The sequence below is a fragment of the Arachis ipaensis genome, chromosome B4 (assembly GCF_059453495.1).
Source record: "Arachis ipaensis isolate K30076 ecotype BB chromosome B4, ASM5945349v1, whole genome shotgun sequence".
NCBI lineage: Eukaryota > Viridiplantae > Streptophyta > Magnoliopsida > Fabales > Fabaceae > Arachis > Arachis ipaensis.
Genome location: NC_142439.1, coordinates 26,289,907 through 26,316,799, shown reverse-complemented (window position 1 = coordinate 26,316,799; position 26,893 = coordinate 26,289,907). Strand labels below are relative to the sequence as shown.

The following is a 26,893-nucleotide window of genomic DNA, read 5'->3' as shown; positions in this document are numbered from 1 at the left end:
TTTAAATTTTTCAAAGACTGATGGAAATCTCTTAAATTTTTAAAATGATAAATAGTAAATACATTTAAAATAATTTACAATTTTATTTTAATAAAAGCATTCTACATTAATAACTTTAACAAATATTTCAAGAAAATTTGTTAGGCAAACAGAATAAGAATTAATTAAAAAGATAATAATTATACTATTTTTGTTAGGACACTTAATGTGCTACATATTTGTTTCGATAAGATATTGTGTGACAGCTAACTTGGCTTTAATATTGTACAAAGTAATAAGAAAGTTAATGTTTGAAGAATAAGCATAATCCAAATGGAGCTGACCCTACTCTAGCTATAGTGAGGTGATTACAGATACATGTATGATAATAAACCTGGAATTGTGTCCGCAAAGTCAAAATCTTGTCTTCATTGAGAAAATTAACATATGAAAGCAAAAAGGCTCCATTATCATCAGGTACTTTGAATGATAACTTAATCAAATACATTGACATTCATGTTTGGTGATTTCGCTAATATATAATAATAATTATTGCTTCTTCTCTTGTACGTACTAGAGCCCCACACGATTTTATATTTTTTTATGGTTAAACTATTTGGGTTCATCTTTAAATATTGAGTAAAATATTATTTTTATTCTGAGGTTTGGAATAAGTTTTATTTGTGTTTTTAACGTTTAAATCACCTTATTTGTATCTCTAATTTTTATAAAAGTGATTTAGTGTTATACTAACAGATCAGATTGTATTTTTCAATTATTCTCACTTGGTTCACATTCAATTATGTCCCTGAAAAAAGTGAATTATGTAAATATTGTGGAGATTAGTTTTAATTTTTGATGAGCTATTATCTAAAATGGATTATCGATTCTGTTTCATATATTTGTATTCTAACTTTAAGAAGAGATTTTCAGAATTCCAACTAAAGCTCATTATGTGTAATTGACGGCAGGATAACATTGATTCACTTTTACAAACGTTATGGATACAAATAAAATGATTTAAACGTTAGGAATATAAATAAAACTTATCCCAAACGTTAGGGAAAAAAATGATATTTTACTCTTAAATATATTTTATTAATTAAAAAATAATATATTATTCTTTGTTAATTAAATAAATTTTAATTTTTTATTTGTTTTATTTTATGTTAATAATTTAAAATTAGAGTTTAAAATTTAAAATATAATATTTAAAATTTTAGAATTCAAGAAGTGTTGCACTCTGTAGATCGTTGCAATCTTACATTATTCGAAGCATATTAGCATTGCCGATTATTTGACGCAAAATTTCAAGTTTTTTATATTCTAGACAAAAATAAAGCTCTCATCAACACTTGGTTAAAGAAGAATATATTATTTGCATTTAACCAGATTCCGAATTATTATTTATTCCAAATAGTCCAAAGTGGAAAATGAAATAATAAAGAAGCAATGAAGCATATGATAAAAGAAGAAAATTAGGAAGTTAGCAGAGAGTCCTTTAGCTTTCAAAGGATTCAGGAGATGGATGGTTTCAAAGTCTGAGGCAAAATTTAATGGCAACCACCCCTTTGGAAATTTGTGGGACATGTATGCATGTGCACAAGAGTCTCAAGATTCAGATTATTAAGTATAAAGTACAAGCTTCCCTCATCCTCACAGTTATGGTGTAATAATGGTTTTAAATTAGAATTGTGAATAAAACATATTATTTGATGTGATGCAATTGCGATAAAACAACCTAAGCAGACTGTCCTCTCTTTTGTTTTTTTTTTCTAGGATAATATTTAGACGAAAAGTGGTAACTAATCATTTTGCAAGTTGGATTTGTAACTAAGAGTTATAACCAGCTACCTGAATACTCATTATTCATAATGAAATAGTCACTAAACGACACCCTCCTTGCCAATAATTTATGACATAAAAATGTTCTGTAATTAAGTTTTAACCAAGTCTTTAAAAATATTTTTTTAATAATAGAAATAAAAAATTTTATATCAGAAAGAAATTTCTTATAATGTACAGATAAATTTTTAAAAATATATAAAATTTTTAAAATAAAATACCAAATATTGTTGTGTTCAGTATGTGAAACTGTTGTCGGATAAGTAGTAATCATAGTTGTTGCCAATGAAACTTGCTTTGTTTGAGGAAGGAGAAAGTGAAAGAATTTTGGTTCTCTACTCATTATATATAACCCTTCTCTATAGTTAGCATTTGCCAATCATTTTTGATGTGGATCAATTTTATATCTCACAACACTTATCATCGACTAACAGTTGGCAATGTAAGTTTGAGATTAATTTTGACGCAGAGATGGTTTGAAATCAAAAGAGAAAATGTACAAAACATTTTTTAGAAAAAAGTTTTTAGAGAATGTGATTATGCTAATGATAGTGCTGACAGTTTTGGTCCCATTTGGCAATATCATATTTATTGGAGCAATATTTTGAAAGCTTGCAAAATCTTTTAAATCGAAAGTCACATGATCTTTTGTATCGGAGTCAATGACCCATAGTGTATATTTTGGAGTGATAATGCTCATAATTCTTCCATTAAAATGTAATGCAATAGTTTTACCTGAAATGGAGGTCTAAATGGAATTAGTCAAATTTTGGTTTGCATTATGAGGTTGTTGCTATACACTTTTGTCTTTGATCAACTCTAACAAGGCAAATCTTTGTTCAGGAGTGAACTTAGATTTTGATGTTTGAGTGTTCTATTAGAGACAATTGAGCTGAGATTATTTGTCATTGAGTATATCATCATGCTACTCAGTGATCACGTAATTAATTATGGTGTTATGTTGCTGTTGTTGTTAGAAATAGGAGGAGTACTCATGCTTCTTATAGCACACATCTTCTGTGTGGCCTTGTTTGTTACAATGAGAGCATGTCATTGTAACTCCACGACCTCTACTACCTAAGTTTTCTTTAGGGTGGAGAAAATAAGGGTTTGATTAATCTTAAATCGGACTTGTGTTGCTCTTTGAAATTTGAGATTGAAGATTCGTGAGTTGATGGAGGAGATTGGCATTGCTTTGGTTGTTAAAACCACCACTCAAGAATCTATTTACCATGTCTGCCATTTTGAGAAATTAATGAATCACAGAGTAATAAGGGTTCAGGCCTTCTTCTTCTTTCTAACTCGATCAGAACAGTTATATTCACCAAGAAAGAATCTTGCAAAATAGCCTCTCATAAAATTCTATTGGATGAATTTGAAGGAAGAAGTAAAAAAGAGAAAAAGAAGATGTAGAAAGAAAAATAAGGAAAAGAAAGAAAATGCGTCATTGACAACTATTGTCAATTCACAACTTTTTAATTCGATTCACAACTTGGTTACTCTCCACGCTCACCGCACCATGAAAAAAATCTCATATCCTAAGTTATTCAAATTATGATGTTAATGGTTTGATGAACCAGAAGAGAGAGGAAGAGTGAAAGTTGAGAGAGGAAAAAAAAATTGGTTCTCATTTTGAAAATTTCAAATGAATGAAAACAAAAAAAAATATTTTATGGTTAACCTTATGTTATATACTCCTACTATAATTAATTACCATCAATATTGAACTAATAAAAAAAATAATAAAGCTCTACATCCAAGCAAAATACTTAACCAAGTCTAACCAATAAGTGATTATAACAAATTTTCAAATCGCGCACCTCTTTTCTAAATTCGCGCACGCAGGTTCTTCTTCTTCCCTTCTTCTTCTTCTCCTACACCTCTTTCTTCTTCCAAATTCGCACACGCAGGTTCTTCTCCTTATTTTTCTTTTTTTCTCCAATGTTGTGTCTTCTTCTTTTTTTTTCGTTATCGTCATCACCAATAACACCAATATTTTGCAAATATCTTTATTAATTCTGATTATCTCTACAGCCATCATTAAATAATTTCGGTTCATTTCTTAATTCATTTCGGTTCATTTGTGTCTTCATTGAGGTTCACCTGATGCTGCTGATAAGTATTGACTAATTTTTTTATTTTTTAAATAATTTTGGTTCATTTCTTAGTTTAATTGAGGTTCATTTGGATCCAAAAATGAATTCGATGTCTTTTTGTTAATAATGAGTCTTTTTTACTGTTTGTTAAAATTTGAACTAATTTCGATTCATTTGTGTGCTAATTGAGGTTCACTTGATACTGCTGATAAGTATTGACCAAATTTTTTATTCTTTAAGTAATTTCGATTAATTTCTTAGTTTAATTGAGGTTCATTTTGATCCAAAAATGAATTTGATGTGTTTTTATTGATGATTGAGTTTTTTTACTGCTTGTTCAAATATGAACTAATTGAATGGAATAGAGAGGAATCTAATACAAATGAATAAAGTGATATTGAATAATTTCATTCTTCTTTGCTAAAAAATTTGGTCAACACTTATCAGCAGCATCAAGTGAACCTCAATTAACACAAACACATCGAAGTCATTTCTGGATCCAAATGAACCAAAATTACGTAAGGAATAAAAAATTTGGTCAATACTTATCAGCAGCATCAGGTAAACCTCAATTAATACACAAATGAACCGAAATTAATTCAGTTTTGAACAAGTAGTCAAAAAAGACTCAATCATCAACAAAAATACATACAATTTATTTATGGATTCAAATGAATCTCAATTAAACTAAGAAATAAACCGATATTACTTAAGGAATAAAAAATTTAGTCAATACTTATCAGCAGCATGAAGTAAAACTCAATTAATTCACAAATAAACCAAAATAAACTAAAAAATGAACTGAAATTATTTAATGATGACACCAGAAAAATTAGAACCAATAAAGAAGTTAGTAAAATGTTGGTGTTGTTGGTGATGACGATAGTGAAAGTGAAGAAGAAGAAAGAGGAGGAGGAGGAGGAGGAGGAGACGAAGACGAAGATGGATATGTTTTACATTATTGAAACGCGCGTGTCTACACGCTGGTGTGATGAAAGTGGTTTTTATTGAATTTGAACCAACTTGGTTGGACTTTGTTGCCAAAAATACTTGGATGTATAGCTGAACTGTAAAAAAGATAATCTAAGTAACAAAATACTGAATTAAAAAAAGCATAAATTCTATATAAATACAAAATATAAAAAAGTAAATATGTTAAGAATAAGAAGATAAATGTTGAGAGAGAAAACACAATGAATATGAAGAGGAGACAAAAAAAAGTTAATAGTTAAATTAGTACTTAAAAGATGAATTATTTTTTTAATTCGTCATTAAAGATTTTGTCAACTAAATTGGTTTTTAAAGATTATAAATTAATTATATTTATCTATTTGCCACTTCTTTAATTATTTTCGTTAATAATTGATGATGTGAAATGTTAACTGGTAGCCATACATGATATCTGACATGTCTAATTAGACGCTGATCAAATATATTTATGAAAAATTATCAACTTAGTTTTTAGAGTATATTAGAATTAGGATTTATGTAATAAGAAAAATGGATTAAATTGATAAATTTTCATAAATATATTTTATCAACGTTCAATTAGATATATCAAATATGATGTACGCTGTTAGTTAATATTTTTTACATTATTAATTGTTAAGAAAAAATGTTAATGAAGTGACGAAAGGATAAACATGTTTAATTTGTAATCTTTAAAAAATTAATTTAATTAATAAAATATTTTAAAAACGAATTTGAAAAACAACATATTTTTAAAGAGTAATTTAATCATTAATCCAAAAAAAAAACGTAGACTCAATAGCAAAAAAAAAAAAAAAAAGATAGCGACAATGTTAAAAATTTGGTATGGCTAAAGAATAACTTTATGCACGTAATATTTATAATTATATATTTATTATATTTATATTTAACATTTATTACATTTATAATTACACAGTAACTTTTTTGCTGGGCAGGACGTATCTTCATGTCAAAGTTAGAAAGCAAGACTGCAATTAGCCATGGTAGGAAGAAATAAGCTATTAACATTAATTGAATGTTGGAGAAGTACCCGAGAACTGCTTTGACGAGTCACACCCAATTAAATTGGTTATTATTGCAAAATTGTAAGGAGAGAAATTGAATGCTCTTTATATGGTGCTGGCTGCGTCTTTTAGGAGATCAACAATTAGATAACACAATGCATCATGGTACCTGGAAATAAAACTCGATATTTTTTTATAAGTAAAATACAAACTCAAAGTAAAAAAGAGCAAGATATAAATATCATACAAACGTTAACTAAAACAAAATATAAAAACACAAGTTCCAGGGTTTTATTATTTTGTTGACCTGTTACGTTTCCAAAAGGACCATTATAATTGTGGATCATCTTTACTACTCGTGGTCATTACTCATTACCTGCATAATACCAATTTATTTGGTCTCCAACAAAAAGTGCTCTCTAAGTCATTGCCATTAGCAACATTTTAGAGTAACCAAATAAACTAAATTGTAAAAGGCTAATAAAAAAGATAAATGTAAGGAGAAGCTTGGTCCATTTTTCTTCATGTATGTAACTAATAGATTTGGAATGGAAAAAAAATTGAATTTCTCTCATATAATAACCATTAGATTGATGCATGAATGTATAATTAGATGTACGTATAAAATATAACAATTAAATTTTAGAAATATTAATAAAGATAGTCCTAAAATCTCAAAATAACAAAAATTTCAAAGAAAATTTAAATGTGACTAAATAGCTAATAATTTTTTTTATATGAATGATACAGTTTTTATATTTGACAAACAATTTTTATATTTGACTCAAATTTTCTGAAAATATTTAAATAACCATTAAAAAGTGCATGCAAAAGTTTAGAATATAAATTGATCTTTGGACCTCTTTTTATTTTTAATTTTTTTCTTTCACCAAAGAATACTCATTTGGCTTCACTAATTTTTAAGGGTAAATGAAAATATTTATTTTCTTAATTCTGTTATTTTTTGAATATATATATATATTATTTTGTCACACTTTTAAATTTCTTTAAAATATTTTTTTATTTAGATTTTTTAGAAGCATTATTGCCAAAATTGTTTGAGACATCTTTTGTGGTTTATTCTAAATTTTAATTAGAATATGTGAAATTTTGATATCAGTTCTTTAAAACAACAAGAAGAAGATATACGCGGTAATACAAGGTACTTTGCTTTCGAAACATTATTCTATTTTATTGAACTCACAGCAGGTTGTCATGCTCTATATACAAGACTTTTGTGATTTAGTTACAGAGTACTGATACGAAATTTAAAAATTAGAATAGACATATAAATATATAATATACGAGAGGGGCAAGAAATCAAATAAATGTTGAATGGGATTTTGAGTTTGGGATATGGTTGGATTTTTGCGGACAACACATGGAGAGTTTTATTGACGTAGTTGGGTTTTGTACTTTAGCTTAATTTGGAAGCACAGGGGAACAGTGACACCACGTGCACAGCATCTTTATTGGGAACTGTTCCAGCAACTCAAATTTCGTATCATTTGGCACACATTGCTCCACGTCATCCACTCTTCCATCACAAAGCTGTCTGTACGGACACAACCCCCAATTTTTTTGGGTGCCATGTTCATATGCTTTCTCACGAGCCTGTGTGGTTGTACTAGTATTATCGACAAATTGTTAGGTGGCATGCGAGTAATTTAGTGTTTTGTTTTGTTTAATTAATAGTTTCTATATATTAATATTATAGGTTTATTATTATTTTTAATCTTATTTCTTAAAAATCCAAAAATTATTTTAGATATGAAAAAAAGAATGATGTTTTGCTTAAATATTAGTATTTAGGGTGTTTTACAGAGTTGTGGAGGTGTCAGAAATAAAGTCCAACACGCAGGTAACGTATTGTGGTAAATGCTACAACACGTCTGTCTAGATCAGGTGGACCAAACGCCATCGACTTTTTGTGTTGGTGGCATCTTCCTTAAGAACTACGTAGGATTTGGAGTAGAAAGATAAATACATCATATGGTCATGGTTACTTGACATCAATTTTAGAGGGTGTATTCTATATTTGAGTTTGTAGCCAATTTTAGGGTAATATTTGAAATATGAAAATTTTTTGGAAAATTTGATAAAACCATATTTTTGTCTCATAATAGATCACCGAAATTGAGCTTCATAGGGATCGTCTTTAGTGGACCAAATATCCATGTTGATAAAGTAAAAAAATAAGGGTAGAACCCAAAAAAATATTCAATGCCACAGGAAAAGAATCCAAGAGCTTTATGTCTTGGTTTAATGTATCATTTTGTGGGGTTTATTTTCACTTTTTAATTTAGATGTGGGAGGGAAAATGATGTAGAACGCAGATATGGAATATATAGGTGCTTTACGCAACTGTGGTATCAGGAGCAAAAATCGGACCATTCGATTTTTGAGTACACAAATCGGACCCTCTGATTTGTGTTTAAAAAATTAAAAAAATTTGGAGTACACTCCGATTTGTGTACTCCAAATTTTTTTAATTTTTTAAATACAAATCGGAGGGTCCGATTACCTTCATCAAAATTTAAATTTTCTCTTCCACACTAATCGGAGTGTCCAATTAGTAAGCTTAATTTTTTTTACAAAGAATCCGATTTCTTCATCCCTGTTTCAGAAAAAGCTGTTCCCACATCCATGTCTAGCACCCACATTTTCCACAATAATACACAACACACACATGCTTCTTATATCCAAAAAAATGAGCCGTTTATTTTTATTATTTTGTTTTATACTTTACCTTTATATCTTAGTTCCTTTTAATTCATCTTTAACCTAATAGGCCAATACAAAGACGTTTTAAATTGGTCATTTGTCATCCACCATGGATGAGAGTATGAACTTCTTTGCAGTCACAAAGGAAAAGAAACCTGGTGTGTACTGTAGCTGGAAAGGCCCCAACGAGAAAGCTGTCTCCTGCACCTTTCCGGAGTTTCACGGATTCAATAGCTATGACCAAGCGTTGTTGGCTTTCAATTCCAAAATGTCAAGCATCCATGCAGAGAACTCGGCGAAAGCTGAGATGGTGGGATCTCTGTGCGAAGGAGGTGGGTCGTCCGGAGGTAGCCGACGACGTCCGATTGTGTCGTGTAAGTCAATTTAGGGTTTTGTCTGAAATTTATTGACGTAGGGTTACTTCCAATTTTCGTTTACGAGAAGACTGTTATATGAAAAATGTGTGTATGTTAGTCTTCGTGGGGTTTAGAGTTGTTTTACTTCCTTTCCGTTTTGGTGGTTATGTAGGGCTACCCGTAATTTCCCAAGAGGAACTCGAGTGGAATTTCGCGATTGTAAACGATATGGAGGAATGACTGGTAAAGATTTGCCACGAGAGTGGGAAACTTGGGCCTTGTTTCTTCAAACAGGAACGCTATTTGGAAGATTCTGGCCTGTACTTCGGATTCACGGTGATCATTCTCGATGACCCATTTGAAGTGGAGTTGGATGCGATGGGTCATTTTTGTCTAGAGGAGAAAGCAGCTCAAGAAGATGCAGCTGTGGAGATGCTTAGTCGCGTTCTGGAGATAACCGGTAAGAAAATTCGAGACTTTAACTACACAAAAGTGAAGCTCCTCCGCGATAGCAATGATGCCCTTCGAACAAAGGTTCATCTTTTGGAAGAATCATATGAGAAGCTTAAGTTGAGTTATCAGAACCTCGCCAACGTCCACATCGGAGGCAACTCCCCTTGATTTAGGTGTAACTTACCAAGTTGTACTAATCTATGATTTTTATGTGTGATCTAGTTTAGTTGCAGTTAGTTCTACTTGATTTTTGTGTGTATTTGGTTTAATTCACTGAACTTGTTTAGAGATAAGTGTAACGCACTATTTTGTGCAGTAATATGTTGTACTATTTTGTGATCTATTAATGTTTGATTGCATTTAATAGAAGCAATGATGGTTATTATTTGTAATTGTTGAGAAGACCTAATTTTTATATTTTTTCATGGAGTGTGTTGTTTGTCAGTTTGTGCTATTTTTTTTACACAGTACATTGAATGAGTTTAAAGTAAATCTCTGTACTCAGGATTCTCTTTTCTTATTTTTTTGTTAAAAATATGTGTTAGGTGCTGAAAGGTCTAGGCTATGTAATTATAACCCTAGCATGTATATCTGCAGCATGGCAGGGATTTTTGTCCTTCTAGTCGGTTTAGGGTGCAGTTGGGGACATAAACGAGGTTAAGAAAATATTGTTGTCAAGCAACCACACATAAAACTAAATGCCCGATATAGTATAAGTAATCTTAGTACAATGCTCACTTGATTAAAAAAGAGTACGATGCTCACTTGATTAAAAAAGAATATGGTCTCACTTGATTAAAATAGAAGATGCTGACACATGTTATACATTTTAATGGAACAATTATAAAACACTAGACACTACACACACGAGTTTATGAAGACATTGACTGGTTGATTTTGGACACCCTCTCCAGGTTTAAGTAACAGTTGAAGTTAAGTCCAATATGCAGCAATGCAAAAGACCAACATGGTAATGACAATTGCAAGTAGAGAATGTAGCGGAAGCATTACGCTAGTTGTTGTTGTCTTTTCTCTAGTTGGTAACATGTCATCCCCTTGAATTTCTTGCTGCATTGAAAGGGGTTGGTCTTCTTGCTGCACAAGGGGCTGATGTTGGAGTATATATGTAGGTAGCCGCGTTGAAGGAGGTAGTAGTGGTTGATGTTCGGCTTGAACTATAAACTGAGCTTGGAGGTTAGGGATACAAGTTCCATTTTGGTGGGTTGTGTAACTGTTCCAAGCCATGATTGCTTGTTGTGGGTCTCTATATGAGCAGTATAAGCTCCTGCTAAAGCAGTCAACTTGTTGATGACAAGCTAGCCAATTATAGTATACTCCTGGGACTCTCCCACGAAAAACCTCATAGGTTTTGTCCTTGGAAAACAGCATTGGTTCAATTTTGGTGCTAAGAATGAAGGGGATTTATTTGTTTTGCGGGGCTTTTTGTAGTATGGGGTACTTTTGGATGCCCTTTAAAAAATGCTGAGGGATTTGGTTAGTTGGAAGCATTAATGATCTACTTTAATTGGGTTGCATTTGGCCTCATCTACCTTGTACTCTCGAGAAACAAGTTAGAAAAAAAGCTGTTGTCTGTTGTCTTCATACGAGACTTAGTTATGTCAGATTTTGAGAGTTATATAATATTAACAAGGTTACCTTATTATTAATAATAAAAAAGATACTCTAGAAAAAAGGTTTGGCTCTAGTCATTTACTATGACGCACTTGTCTGTTTATTGGAAGCAACCCCGTGTTATTTTATGTATGTGTCACTTTTTAATTAAAATATTGATTTTTTAAAATATTAATTTATGCGTTACTTTTTTAATTGGAAGATATTGTATGAGATATTCTATATAAACATGGGTGTCTGTTGCATGGAGGTATTCATATTTGTCGTCAAAATACGAAACCAATATCATCCCTTTAACTTCCAAAAATGCATTTTCATCCATCTTCTCTCCCATTACCTTCCACCCAAGTTCAAAAGGGGCACGTTTTTTATTACCTCTTGGAAAGTCCACTCGAGGCTAGCCTTCCCAACGTGCATAACCAAGTTACTGATGGTGCTCCTATAAGCCCCAAGAACATTGCTCCAGATATTGAGGAAGGTAACCCTGCTGGATAAGCAACTGCGGCCACCATCAAGGGACGAAGGCTATTTCATTTCTCTCCTGATCGAGTAGCCCGATTAGCCCCTGAGAAATGTTCTAGGGGTGGCTCTATCGCGGGAGGCTCCAAGGTAAGTTTATTTATGGTGTTTGATGTTGCTGATGCATTTTTATGTAGTATAGCTACTAAAGCAAGTATGTCGCATGCAGAAGACTGGCAGGACTAAGTTTAAGCCCACGTATGACATGGACTTAAACCGGGCGGACACCATGCTTTTCAACTACTTGTTCTCAGAGGGGCATAACTTGGAGTAAGTAATTTCATTCCGTTTTAATGGAATACGCTGGAGTGTGTTAGTCAATTGGCCTTCTAATTATACTTCATATTGTTGCAGCGATACCGTCGTGAGGATGGTTTAGTGCCGACTGTCGAGACGTCATATTCAGACCCTAATTCTAGGCCGTCCAATTGATGGTCGGGTGGCTGAAATGGTGGCGATGAGGAACACATGCTCTGTCCAGCACATGAAGTATGCGTACTTCTGGACTATCCCTCCACGTTTTGCTGTGAGTTGAATGCTTGTCGCTTTATCTATATTTGGTTGTGGGTTGGTTGTAGATTAAGAGTAGATATTTTGAATCACGGTTTAGTTTTGTAGGATGATGTAAGCGATTGCATGTTGACCGAGGAGCTCATAGGAACATACGTCCCGTTCTAGATCAAACCAAGCAGATTTCTGAGCTGCGTAAGTATTGACTTTGTTACACTAATTTTTGTGAATATGTAACCGTTCCTTGATCGTTGTATTGGTTTTGAAACAGAATTTTATACCAATTGAGGACATATTCATGCACTGGTATTGCATGGTCCTTGATTTTGGAGATAAGGCAGTATATCATCTCGACTCATATCCTGACCAAAACATGGTTGCTGATAGGGAAAAATTCATGCGAATCATGGTAAGCACACTGCGACTTTGAGAGACTGCGATATATATGATTAAATGATTTTGCTTTGGTTAGTGTTTGACATTGCTTATTACCAGCTTGGACGACTTCATGAGACTATGACTTCCGCGAGCTATGACCCCTTACGGATTTACACCCCACCAGAACTTGCAGATTAGCCAATACGCAAAGGACATGGAATCCCTAATTGCAACACAAGGTAGTCCAAATCGGTTAAAATGAAACCTACTTAGACTCCCATTAATGGTCGTCTAGTTTTATTCTAGTTATTTCTTTAAGTAAAGACATGTTGGTGTGTTTTTTATTCATGCAGTGATAGCTCTGCATGATGGGTTATATCTTGGCTACACTCAGAAGGCCGATTTAATCCGCTGGAGATTAGTGGAGTGGTAGCCTTTACATTACAAGCTTCATGATGTTAACATCATTAGTCCTTTTGCTATTATAGGCTCTTTTTGTTGAAGCTCTTATTGTGTGTGCATTGTTTTGATTTTTTGTTTAGCTTGAAGATTCCATTGTGTGGAAAAAGACTGTAGTTTCACTTGCGGGAGGGCCTTTTAACGTGCTTAGAAGCTCTGTCAGACTATGGGCTTCTCAGTGGATGCGTCGCAGAGCCCCGTGAAGAACACCAATTCGAACATGAATGTCTCCTTATAAGTGTTGTTTTACATTGGTTGGTTCCCCATGGTAGCCAATAAGCTCATGGGGTCAATAAGCTTGTTAGGGCTAGGGTCCTTAGGTTAGTATTTAATTTCCTGTAACTAGTACTAGCATTAGACATGCAACTGTGTTCCTTGATAAAAGACCTTGACTATTTTGTCGTGATGTTGTTTCAGTTGAGTTCGGAACTAATTTCAGTGATGAATTTATGTGTTTTGCTCTTACTTGATAATTTTTTATAATATGTATTATTGTTCCTATTAGAAATGATAAATTAAATAAAAAAATTAATTATAAATAATAATAAAATCATAACTATTGAAAAGTTAGAAACTAAAAAAATAATAAAAAAAAAAAGATTATTGAGAGTACCTAAAGATAGTACTAGAAAAAAATAATTCATTTATTCATATATTATTTTTAGTTTTAATATAAAGTATATTTTGTCAAATTTTTATATGTTATTTTTAATTTAATAAATAAATTTAATTTTTATTATAATACTAAAAAAATATAACATACTAAAATGGAGTACTAAAAAAATACTATATAAAAAATATACTAAAAAGGTATAAAAAAGATTAAATATATTCTAAAAAATAACATTATAATTGAATATCATATTTTTTTTATCAAAAAGATTAAATATATTTTAAAAAGATTAAATATATTTATTTTATCAAAATCAACTTTGATATAGAATTTCCAAATATAAATCATGTTAGTACAAACTCACTTTTATCTAAAAATTAATTTTATAAAATCACTTTCCTTCAAATATTATAGATTATAAATGTATGTTTTTTCGAGAAAGGTATGTTTTATTATTTGAAATATTAACTTTAGAAACTCAACGTCCTATAAAATGATGTTACGTAATTTAAAGCTTTTTTTTTCAAGATTCTAATTTAATTATTAATAACATCTTTACAAGAGTAGTGTCATTCAACATTTTCATAATTGTGTAACTACGGTAGAACACAAATGCAAATGCTTATCAAAATCCCTAATATACTTAAATATGCTAAAATAATTCAAATCGTTTGCCAGAGTAGCTGTCCAACCTATCAACAACATCGCAGTACGTAAGACAATTTTAATGTCATTAGAGACTTTGTATCGCAATCAGAGTTACCGAGATGTTAATCTTTCATTCTTTATGCTCAATTCCACCTTGTGCCAGAACATTCCTCGGAAAGGAAATGACATCCGGTTGGCTTTCTAATGAGCATATGAGATTGCAGAAAACGTTCAACTTTTGCTATTTGTCTTGGTCTTATCTTAACATGAGGTTTACCACACCACTCAAGTGTTTCATGAGATTGATGGAAGTAGATTCCACTACTACATCTAAGTCCATGCTCTAAAATCCTCATTCCCCTCCTAGCAAGCACAATATGGGCATAGACGACTTCCCACCCGTGGAAAACCACTGCTAGCACCCACTGAATACGGATATTCCCGGAGGAGCAACCCTGACTCAACCTTCTGAGAACGTGACCAACGGATCCTTGGTAAATAGTTTAATGTTAACATTGGCATGTAGATTAATGTTATAACGTGAACATGGGGATATAGTTGAATGCTATAACCCGATGCTTTTGTCGCATGCAGGACCATTTTTCATGGTATGCAGAGCTTGGGGCCACCGTGAAGTGTTTCACCCTGCCGTGAAGACACTATCTAATAAAATTGATGTACGTTTTTTAATATAACCACCTCACATGTTTCAAGCAATGAGATGCATAAATGGCTAACCCTGCTGATGGTGATGTAGGTACACGAGCTTCATCACCAAGAAGCAGAGCTTACTCTGGACATTCTGTGTTCGACTCTTGTTCGTGTCGACCAAAACATCTGCAAGCTTTTAACTTTCAATGATAATGATGAGGGACCATTTGGGGAGATCCAGAAAAAGAGAAAATCAAACAAGGTCGCATCAGACATGACAACGAATGTGTCGAGCACGACAGCTCCAAAGAAATGGGGATCACAAAAGATTTTGAAGGACCTCGATGACTTCAACACAGATGTATGGGAGCCTATCTACATTCGAGATGATAATGATCCGATTGTGCAAAAAAAGCAACCATCACTGACCACCGATAGCTTAAGGGGCATCCGGGTCGTTGGCCAGAGGCAGTCGTCGTCGAAGGTAATCCCCAAGTTTTCTCATTTGTTACCTACTTATTTTTTTTAATGGTCACGAGTCATGTATATTTTTTTTTGTTGCGGGCCAGCATGATTTATCCAATATTGTTTAGCCCATATCCCTTATTTATATTGGATCTTAAAGTCTAATAAATACTTTTAATATAAGTCTCATCTAATTCGATATAGTAAACCCTTTTAAAAGCATGTATTCCAAAAAAAAAGGTTGTTTCGGCCTAAAAGTCATTTAGTTAATGTAGAACCCTAGCTAACATAGGCTACGCCATCACTTTTTCATGAAAATCGGCCATCTCTATGTGCTTCACATTTTCAAATTTTCTTTCCATTCACCTAGGTGAAAATGGAGACCACCATTGCCACTTATAAAGCCTATGCCGCCACTGACAAGATTCTTGCGGCTGAACGTGGTTTGTCTTACACCCAACCCCTGTCAGCTTCTTGTTTTAGGGAAAACCTGGGAGACGCGATTGGGGTTTCTCAGGCATTGCAACCACCTCTGACAGGTCGCCCGACACTGCTGTATGGTAAGATATGGGTCAACTCTAATGGCTATATCGTTACAAAGGGATTCAGCAATTCGAAGCTGCCAGTGTCCGACAGGATGGGTATTACTGTGAAGTTGTTCGGGAGCTTAATGAAAACTATGCCTATGCAAAACACTTCTCGGAATCCTTTCCAATGTGGCAACACACAGCAATCTACGAATCCAAGGGATGCCACAATGACGGATTTACAAACAAGAGTGGTAAAGTATGCACTCAATTCTCAAGGGGATCCTATGTATGTACTATTTAAACACGTATATTCCAGTGCCACTATTTTTTTGTTGCTATAAGAGTACTAAATGGGTCCTCTAGGGAGGAATTGGTCAAATACGGAGAGTTAACACTCAAGAGGCACCACATTGTTACACTGCTTTCGGGCCACATGCTGGATGAGAGAATTTTCGAGATGTTAGCGAAAAGACTTGCCGTCACCATTGAAACCCATGAGGGGCCAATCGTTTGGTGTCTGCCTCCTGCTTTTGCGGTGTGACAAGCAGATCAGCAAATGTTTCCGTTTTCCTTAATTGTTTAATGGCTCACACGCATTCGGCTGATGTAGTTGAACAATTGTTCAGGTTGATGTCGGTGAAATAAGGATTGGTGTAGAGTTGATACAGACATACAGAGAACAATGGATGAAACCTTCCCTATCCGTGAACTTTGTAAGTCATTTATTAATGTCCATGCACATACATACCGACTAACTCTGCAATAGTTTTCTTTTCTCTCGGTTATACACAGGCATACATACCAATTTGTGAGATCTCTGGTCACTAGTACCTCATGGTCATCGGTTTCAAGGAAGGTGTAATATTCCATCTGGACGCAAACATGTCCGACGATGATGACATGAGGAGAAAATCTTTCATTCGACTAGTGGTATCAATTCTATCCAAAAACCTCTAGTTTTAATGAATTCATGGCTACCCTAGTACTAAAACATATATATTTTCTTTATAAGGGAAATGCGGTGGCTGTTATAATTGCTGCTCCGAAGAATCCTATTAAATTCACCAAGAAGTATGGAGGAGTCTTGTGTTTTGGCATCAAGAGTGCAGACAGACTACTGGCTAGTGTCCCTCGGTAAGACAAATAGGCTCATTGACCTATGCGTTACTCTTGTAATCCTATGACTACTGCTGCTTTACTGACTTGGTATTGAGTCGTTGGAATTCATTGTAGGGAGGCTTGTACAATCTGGGTATTGAACTGGATGACAATGGGTGGGGCGTTCCAGCGAAACATGATGCCCATGATGACAACATATAACGATTGCTATTTGATTTGTTTATCCTAATCGCCTATATGTCATGTTTAAAAGTTTTATTTTCGTCTTTATTTTATTCTGCTTGTCCTTATATTATTCTGCTTGTAGATGAACGAGCATAAGGTTCGGATGCAGACGGCACTAGGGTTGCTAAATGCACCATTTAACTAGACAAGGGAATGGATGACCAACTATATCTCAAACTACTGAAATTCATACGAGGATTTCTAATACCCCCACTGCTTGCCTAATTATGTTGTATTTTGCCACGTATGTTATATTGGCAAATTTCTAATACTCCCTTGTTGGCCAATCTGGATGTTGTATTTTGTTTTGATGTTGTGTTTTCTAGGTAGCTAACTTTCCGTAAATTCTATAAATTGTGACGAAAAGCATGTTTTAGGAAGAAGTTTTTAATGTACTCCTTTAAATTTCTTTTATGTTTACACTTTCGTAATATTTAATTATTACCCTTTTACTCTTTGGTTGATATTTTGTCTTATTTTAGTCATTGTCTCTGAGTCAACATAGCAATTTCATTGCACCTTCAATGAAAAACAAAACGAGACATACACAAAAAGCACAACCCTTAGAGTAACACGAAAAGCAATTTTCACAAAGATAAGTGGAAACTCTATTTTCTGTTACAAACAGATAACAAATTAAAGAATAATTATTTTGATGAAACCTGAAGCAAAATGAATAATATAATAATGAATACTAATTAATTAAACAACCAACCGCATTAGCACTAGCTCCACCACTGGCTTTCACTAATTTTTCCTTATATAATGTTGCTATTCAAATTCTAAAAAACTAAAGAAACTTTACAGATCTGGAGTTTTCTGATTTTCACATCATTAAGCTTATTCTCCCACTCTTCTCTTGTTATCACCTTATTTGATGGAGCCTTAGCACAAACAAGTTCAAAGAAAAATGCATTAGCATGCCACTGCAGATACATTTGTAATTCACACATTTCATTAAGTCTGCATAACGCGGTGAAAAATAACTTCATTCTCGATACACAAGTAACTTCTGGAAGAAAAAAGAAGCAACTAATTGAATAAATTGAGCAATAAGTACATAGAACATAGCAATTCTTCAACTATTTTTTAATCAGATAACATATTATTTTGGTCCCAACACTTTCAAAAAATCCTAATTTGGTCCCTAATTAAAAATAAAATTAAAAAAAATTAAAAGTCAAATATATTTTTGAAAACTTCTCTCAAGGGGAAGCTAAAGAGGTCTCACTTCCTTATTGTACCCTCTTTCATCACAATCGTCATTTTCTGCATAAAGGAGGTCTTCTTGGCTTCTCCACATGCCGAAATGATTATGCTAAGAAAAAAACATCGAATGTTAGCAACAACAAGTGGTTATAAAATGCAACAAACATGCAATACTCACATCGCTATAATGCATTTCGTAGTCAAATTCTTCCATCAAAATTCCGTCATCATCTACGAACTCTGTGTCACGCTTGTTCAAGGTACAGGATAGCCGATTATGGCCAACTTCTAGACAAAGACCACATCTTTTTATGCCATGCGAAACTTGGCTCAACCTTCCCTTTCATTTCCGCTTGGAGCGCCGTGCATTGGACGGATTCCTCACGCATCCCTGAAGCATTGAAGATACCGAATTTTCAACCGTTTAAACCACGAACACATCATGTTTTTCCTTAAGGCGCAAAATTTCTTTGCAAACCCGACGTGTCACTTCCATAAAATCCTCCAAAGCCAAGGCAGCTAGCACCACCATCTCCCTACATAAGTCGTATAGCATCCAATTGTGACAGGTAACCACGGAATCCCAACAAAACGGTCACTACTCCATAAATGCTCTGACTTGGGCTCGAGCATTCTTGGACCACCTCGGTAAGACAAGGCAATTTGGCATTTCAGAAACCTTAAGATAAACAAGCACTGCAACAATATGGTCACATGGTATTCCAAGCGACTCCATCTGCATGCATGAGCACTTGAAATAGGGCCCATCCAAATAATGTGATACATTTCACTCACGAGAAGAAGATCCATACCTTGCAACGGTATATATATCTAAATTCAGCCTCAATGTGCAAGATCGCACCTTCAAGGTACATGCCCTTGCCAGCATTGCCCTAAATCGCATGAATATCTAACGTGTCAAATAATTGGCAACAGACCTCTCCAACGAATGAAAAACGCTTTGTAATTCTAAATCCCTAACAACCGATTGCAAATCGGTATGTGCTTCACGAGACCTCATTTGACTTACGCACCTAAAGAATTACTCCACAAAGTCCTTCAAATTGTAATGAGAGTGGACAAATTTTCCAAGCATGGAGTGCAAACCCTCACACCTAGAATATACACCGTAGCCTACATGCTCAAAAAAATTGCCTCTAATATACGCCGTAGCCTACATGCTCCTCCTCGAATACAGGTCACACACCTATTCATTGTCCTCTAGGCCAAGCTCAAAAACTACTCTGTTCCAGTGATCCTCAAATTCTGAAACCTCATAATCAAACAACATGCACTTCCTAAACTCTGATGTGAAAGTTGGATTCCTGAGGTTAGAGGTTGTATTTCTTATCAGGTGCCAGGCACATAGACGGGTGATAGGCACCTGGAAAACTGATTCAATAGCCTTCTTCATCGATCTGTGACCGTCAGTAATAACGCATACAGAAGCCTTACCATTCATAGCTTCCAGGAATTGCTGAAGCAACTAGATATATGTTTCTTGTGTCTCATTTGCAATAAGCGCCGCAGCAAAAACAATGGTCTGGTTATGGTGATTCACACCTGAAAAAATCACTAGTGAAGACATGTACTTGTTCTTACGATACGTCGCATCAAAGGCCAATACATCACCAAAAATATGATAGTTGAATTGGCTGCAATTGTCGCTTTAGAATAGATGAACCAGGCGGCCCTCTTTGTCGGCAAGATATCTTACAAACATTCTGAAAATTTTTTTGCAGCAGACTCAAAACTTGAGGCAAGAGCTAGTATCACCGCCTAGCAGTCTTTACTGCTTTGAATCTGATTATACATGTCTTTCTTCAAAAAAGGAACATGTTGGAAACCCCCAGCGGTATGCACAAGCAATGCATAGATTTGTGGTGTCTTAATACCAACCTTCAACATCATGTTTATTTGATCGATTGCGACAGAATTTATCGTCCTGTGGCCAGGTATCATGAAGGTTAGTGTGTCATCAAGCATACTGTGATTGTGAACTTCTTGGAAGTATGTAATAATTCATCTCCCACTATCCTTATGGAATTGAACCCGCATCTCAGTCTCACACCCACATCTAGTCTCAGGTCGTGGCTCCCTTTTACGTCGATTAGCTATCTTTTTCACTCTTACTCGTCTAAAACCCTCTCTAAAGCAGACAAATGATCGTTGTGTGGGCTCGTTATTCATGTTCCAGCGCAACCTATTCCTTCTTGCAGCATACCCATTCATCTTGGCGTATAAGTTGTAAAATGAAATTGCAACTTCCAAGTCTGGAAAGTGTAGTCTCTTCAACACATCTACGGTTACTTCTTTGAAATTAATTGATCCAATGTCCACAATCCCATCAACAGCTCTTGCTTCCCAATTGTCATAAAACTGCTCACCACACAACTCATGCGAGTCTGCCTCATTGCCCAAATCTCCGCCAAGCAACTCATTACCTGAGCTATCACTAAAATAGCCCACTTCGTTTTCTTCAGTAACACTTGCACAATGCTCATAGTGGGTAACCGATTCCTCCTCCTCTAATGAGGCCTTGAAGAACGAAAAATCTTAATAATTTTAACATAGATCTATATTTATAAATCTATTTATATGCAACAATAAAAAGCCAAATGAAATACAAATAACATTACCATGTTAATAGAATCAGTGGCCATTATGGATAGAAGCACTGAACTTCAACTTTCTAAAAATTCTCCTCCCACCTTCGGCGACTCAGACTCTCCTTCGACTACCATGTTTCCAGATCCCCCCATCTCCTTTGGCATCATCAACCCATACTCATATAGCTTCCATCAATGTCCAGAATCATAACTATCAGCTGAGTCGATAGCTCATCACCACACCATCACATACGGGAATAATTATTTCTTATTTTCTTTTTTTGCTCTGAATGAAAAATATATTAAGACTATGTCACTTTGCACTTCAATTTTTAACTAATTAGATTAAAACTGTGATACAAATTATACATGGGCTATGTCCAACACTTTTTGTATATTATTCTTTATAAATTAAACAAATGAAGCAAATATAGGCCATATTCATTAGGCCTGTACCAGAAAATGAGCCCAGTCTGTCTTAAACCAAACTACATGGTCATTTCATAATTGTAGAATATTTAAATGGCCAAAATAAAAAATATGGAAGGATTGGAGTAAGCTACAAAATAACGTTAAAAACCATATAACCTGTGTCAGACTTTTCCACGTTATAGGTGGCGTTTGGTCCGCCTGATCTGGACAGGCGTGTTGTAGCATTCACCAAATGTTACTCAACACACAGGTAACATGTTGACGTGTCAGCCATGCAGCAACACGCAGGTAACGTGTTGCCTGCTATCTCTATGCAAGAGGCACCCTTACTTCGGGAATATGTGACATTTATGGCTTTAGACCCACCCCTAGTGTATAAAAATAGAGGAAGAGTGGAGCTGGACTGCATATCATTTTCGTTCCCTTTCACTATCACGATAAACCATATATTCTCAGCTCATCAAGCTAATGTCCATTGATCAGTGGCTCCAAACACGTGAATGTCACGTGTCTCCATCCACGTAGCACGTTATCTGCGTGTTAACGCCGCTACGCCACGTGTCATGCATGCAGCAGCACGCAACATGCATGTTGCCCCATGTCTCCTTGCAAGCGACAGGTCCCGCTCCGAGAATAGCAGTCATTTATGGTGAGGGTTAAGGGTTGGTGCCGCGGGTGTATAAAATAGTGGTGGGGCTGGGGCTTGCTCTCATTCTATTGTTGAGAGTGGTGGGGTAATGGAATGTTGGGGCTGAGTGGTTTCATTCATTGGATTGTATGTTTTGAATTAGTTTAAGGTTGAGAGTGAGATTATAACATTTAAAATGGTACGTAATTATACGTCTCCTAAAGATCATATTATCAATTATTTGGGACATCCTAATTATGTAAGTTTGTTATTTTTTATTAATTTATTAGTATTTATTTGGTTAACATAAGTTTAATAATTTGTTTTTATTTATTTGGATAATATTATTCTAAATGTACTGTTAAATATTAATGAATATTATTCCTTTTTATTCTTTATTAAAAGATTATATTTTTGTTAATTTTTAAATTAATAAATAAGACATATTTTTTTAAAATTTTCTGGTATAATATTGTGGTTATTGTTATGTTATGTAAATTTTAATGATTAAATTGAAAAATAATAAAAATATTTATAAATATTTAATTAATAAATTCGAATTAATATTATTTTTATTTTAAAAAATATTTCTGGTATAATAATTTTTTTTCAACATATTAGGATTATAAATGTTTAATTAATAAATTTGAGTTAATATTATTTTTATTTTATTTTCTATTAAAAAAAGTTATTAATTTATTCTTTTTGCTATTTATTAAATTAATTTCTTTTGTGGTTGAACTTTACCAGGCTAATAGGAATCTTCTGCTACGTAAACTTGACCAGCCAGATACGTGACATCTGGTGGTTGACAATGCCTTACAAACCACCGAATTCTACTAGCTCTCGGGAGTTGGAGTGATCAGAGGGCATTCTGCGATGCTAGCTGCTCTTGTGGAAAGGTGGCGACCAGAGACACATACGTTTATCATGCCAGTGGGTGAGGTTATAGTGACACTGGAGGACGTGTTACACTTATTCGACCTACCGATCAACGGAGAGGTTGTGACTGGTTGGACCGATAGCAATCATGACTTTTTGGTCACCCAGAGCCTCCCGATATTCAACAGTGAACCCCAAGTGAGTAGATCTTCCAAGAGCTACATAAATCTTTTATGGGTTCACCATATTAGAGACATACAGCTTTTGGACATATAGGAGTCTGTTATGCGCTGTGTTAGATGTCACATCTTTTGTCTGCTGGGTACCACCCTCTTCGTGGATAAGTCGACGACATATGCCTAAGCGAAGTATTTACCACTGCTCTAGAATTTCGATCAGATTGGCAATTACAGTTGGGGGTCAGCTTGTCTTGCGCACCATTACAAGTCACTGTATTGTGTATCATGGTATGATTGTAAGGAGATGGATGGGCAACTTGATTTGTTATTTGCTTGGGCGTGGGAGCATATGCCGTGGCTGGCGCCCATTCCCTGACACTAGCTTGCGCCAGCTGAGATACCGGTGGCATGCAGGTAACCGTCGTTATTTTATTGGAATTTGACTTGTATGTTAATTATGGTTTACTGGCAAGACGTAATTTAAACTATGTGAATAATGTTCTCTGTTGTAGATGGAGTCATCATCCACGGTCCCGAAAATGGATGTCTATGACGTAGACAAACATTAGGCACGCAATCGACTTTATGGAAGACGTGAGCATGGGTTTTGAGATTTTTTGTTATAATTTATGATATTATTAATAATCTAATGCTCCTTGGAATATTTTACAGTTTTTATGGAGGCCGTATGTCGCCATCATCATTCCTGCCGAACTACACACACACCTTGATGTCTGTGACACGGTGGGGCCATTGGTGTCATTCGAGTGTGTCGAATGGATTCCTGTGGACCGAGTGGTTTGCCAGTACAGATATGCACAGTCTCCCCCTCTGGCAACACAAGCCATACCAATTGACACACATTGCCATACTCTTCGAAGAGTACAGCACCATGACTAGTGCGGGATTCATGACAAATGGATACAATAATGGGGTAACCGCCGCAACAGTCGTCTGCGAGATCGGGGTCTGCAACCAATTGTCGACTTCACCCTGTCTGTCGATTACCGGAGTTGGTACATTGGATCATACGGGATGTACCTGAGGTTGTCGGATGTCATTCCTCAGCAGCCACCCCAGTATCCACCCCAGCAGCCAGCACAACCTTATACAGTATTTCAGTTGTTTTCTTATTATCGCCCATAGCTATCTCAGCACAACAGAGCAGTCATGGGCAATCCAGCCATCACAGCACGCATCATAGACATCAGTCTCATCATAGATCACATCACAGACAGCACAGCCATCACAGCCAGCACGGCCATCACAGCAATCTTGGATTCGAGCTGGCGGACATTCCCCCGTTCTCACCATAGACATTTGGGGACTACGATATCATCCGTCAATTCCTTAACAGCGGTGGTCCTGTTCTTAACGATGCTTACATCCCAATAATCCCCTCGCAGTAGTCCTTACAATCCTACCGGACATCAGTCGACGGTATGTCTCATTGACACCATCGCTGACATACACCTGCCAATCCAGCCGCTAGTTAGCACAACACGCAATAACATGGCAACATGGAATTCGCTCCACCTGAAAATGGCCATAGTCGCACCTCCATCACGCAAGATCAACAACTAACACTTTTCCACTAGGCATTTCGCGCACCTCAAACACCTCGTTTCTTCTATCAAACCGGTGCACAACGATGTTGCCTGCACGCTGCATGTTTGCCTCTATCCGCTGAGTGGCAAACTCTTAGAAAGTAAATTCATCACGCTTCCGCTGGTAAGCCTCAATACTCTTACGCGTAAATAATTCGTTCAACTGATAATATGCTGCTCGGACTAGTGCCAAGATAGGAAGATTTCGAGCACCCTTCAACACTAAATTAATGCACTCGACAAGGTTTGTTGTCATGTGACCCCATCGATGTTCCTCGTCAAATTCCAACACCCACTGGGGATGTTCGATGTTGTCGCACCAATGAACGTATGCCTTGCCTCATTCTTGCAACCTCCTGTAGTTGACGTTGTACTCCTCCACTGTCCTTGAATACCCAATGTTAGCCACAAGCTTTTGCAAGTATGAAACTTTGAATTCCCTCAAGAAGTTGCTACCAAAGTGCCGAATACAAAACATCCACCATGCTCTCAAAGGTTTCCAATCATGTCCGCTACGATTACTGCGGCCCGAATTGACTCATGACAATCGGAGATCATACCCACGCCGTCTCTTCTTACAACATGTGTTGGTAAATTACTGAGAAAAAGGTGCCACGCATCAGCAGTCTCACCTTCTACAATGGCAAAAGCAATCGGTATAATATTTTTATTCCCATCTTGTGCAACTGCAACTAAAAGGCAACCTTTATATTTTCCGTATAGGTGGGTCCCGTCAACCTGAACTAGTGGCTTGCAATATTTGAAAGCTCTTATGCATGGATTGAAACTCCAGAATACCTGATGAAGTATCCTAACACCGTCCACCTCTTGACTCCCGTTATACAGGGGTCGTGTTTCTATTTGGACTTGTGAATCAGGCATCTTCTGAACTATTGCCAAGAACCACAACGACAAAGCTTGGTAAGATTCTTCCCATCCACTGAAAACCTTGGCTATCGACTTCCGTTTTGCCAGCCAAGCCTTCCGGTAACTAATAATATAGTTGAATCTTGCCTGGACTTCCACAATTATAGATTTGACCTTTATGGATAGGTTGGATTCAACCAATGGCTTCATAGCCTCAACAATCGTGTCCGAGCCTAACTTGGAATGATCTTGTGAGATCGTTCCCATGGAATACATGTGCCTCCCATTGTATCTTTGAATCTCCCAACAGGCTTTCTTCTGTATTAAGCTGGCTCGGGTAAGTCAGTCACACCCACGTCCATAATTCATGCACTTTCCATAAAACGTTTGTGGCTCGGATTCCTAAACAAGGTAATTGACTCCTCTGGAGATAATGTAACTCTGAATTGCCGCAATGACTGATTTTTCTTGAGCTGTATTCCATTCTAAATCTAAACTCCTTATCCTCAGGATCAGCAACACCTATAAAAAACAAATTTGTCGTTCATCAATCCGGTAAAACAAAATCAAGTAAACATACTACCCACTGCTCACGTACCTATGTTTCTATATTCGGAAAACTCTGGTGCATTCTTGGCATCAAGATCCAAGCTATGCATAAAAGGTGGAATGTCCATCGGTTGACTAACTGCGGTCGGAACCACTAAAGTTTCCGCCACTGCCTCACCTCCCCATTGTCATCTTCGTCCTCATCACCGGCTTCGTACGTAGCTTCGAACTCCTCATCGCTATCATCGTTCATTCCTGAGTATGTCTCAGCTCTGTTATCTTGCACATTTGTGTCATGTTGAACCTCATCTACAACAATATGCTCAAACTCAACGTATAACTCAATCCTCGAGTGTTGCACCTGAGTTTGCTGGTGAATATGAAACATCTGCTGAATACTAGTTTCGTTGACGATTAGCATAACCTCAAACTGTATCAGGCTGCCAAATACGACAATTGGACTCCTGTAGAGAATGTTGGTCACTCTCTTTAAAATATCAGCCTATATACTTTGACAGAGCCCATGCTGTACTTCCGCGAACGTTATAGTACACGGAACCACAAATGAAAACATATTCTCACATGCAAAACTCACACCCTCATACGTATTTCGTACGACCTCACCGTTGTGGTAAACCACTATATTTGCAGTGCCCTCCATCATACCGACCCTGGGGAAAAAAACACTTCTCTCACAATGAAGTAAAATAGTTACGAGCTTTGATTTTTTTAGAC

The 26,893-nt window shown here is 35.5% G+C and overlaps 1 protein-coding gene, 1 long non-coding RNA gene and 1 pseudogene across 2 annotated transcripts; 1 reads left to right on the top strand and 2 right to left on the bottom strand.

Annotated features, from left to right (window-relative positions):
• The first annotated feature begins 8,687 nt into the window (after window positions 1–8,687).
• LOC110270986 (uncharacterized) lies at window positions 8,688–9,839 on the top strand. The gene is made up of 2 exons (XR_015881380.1): window positions 8,688–9,012; window positions 9,167–9,839. It is a non-coding gene; the product is annotated as an uncharacterized LOC110270986 (long non-coding RNA).
• Window positions 9,840–17,706: 7,867 nt separating this feature from the next.
• On the bottom strand, window positions 17,707–20,787 carry LOC148566986 (protein FAR1-RELATED SEQUENCE 5-like; annotated as a pseudogene).
• Window positions 20,788–25,231: 4,444 nt separating this feature from the next.
• On the bottom strand, window positions 25,232–26,286 carry LOC107636314 (uncharacterized). The gene is made up of 3 exons (XM_016339833.1): window positions 26,208–26,286; window positions 26,050–26,131; window positions 25,232–25,937 (listed from the first exon to the last, which is right to left on the bottom strand). The coding sequence occupies exons 1-3, from the start codon at window positions 26,284–26,286 to the stop codon at window positions 25,232–25,234; spliced, it is 867 nt and encodes a 288-aa protein (XP_016195319.1).
• Between the last annotated feature and the right edge of the window lie 607 nt (window positions 26,287–26,893).

Excerpts from the sequence above, each read along its gene's own strand:
- LOC107636314 (XM_016339833.1), bottom strand. The coding sequence starts at position 26,286 with ATGGACATTCCACCTTTTATGCATAGCTTGGATCTTGATGCCAAGAAT. Across the intron at positions 26,132-26,207 it reads TTCCGAATATAGAAACATAG|GTGTTGCTGATCCTGAGGAT; the intron begins GTACGTGAGCAG and ends TGTTTTTTATAG. Across the intron at positions 25,938-26,049 it reads AGTCATTGCGGCAATTCAGA|CTTAATACAGAAGAAAGCCT; the intron begins GTTACATTATCT and ends TACCCGAGCCAG.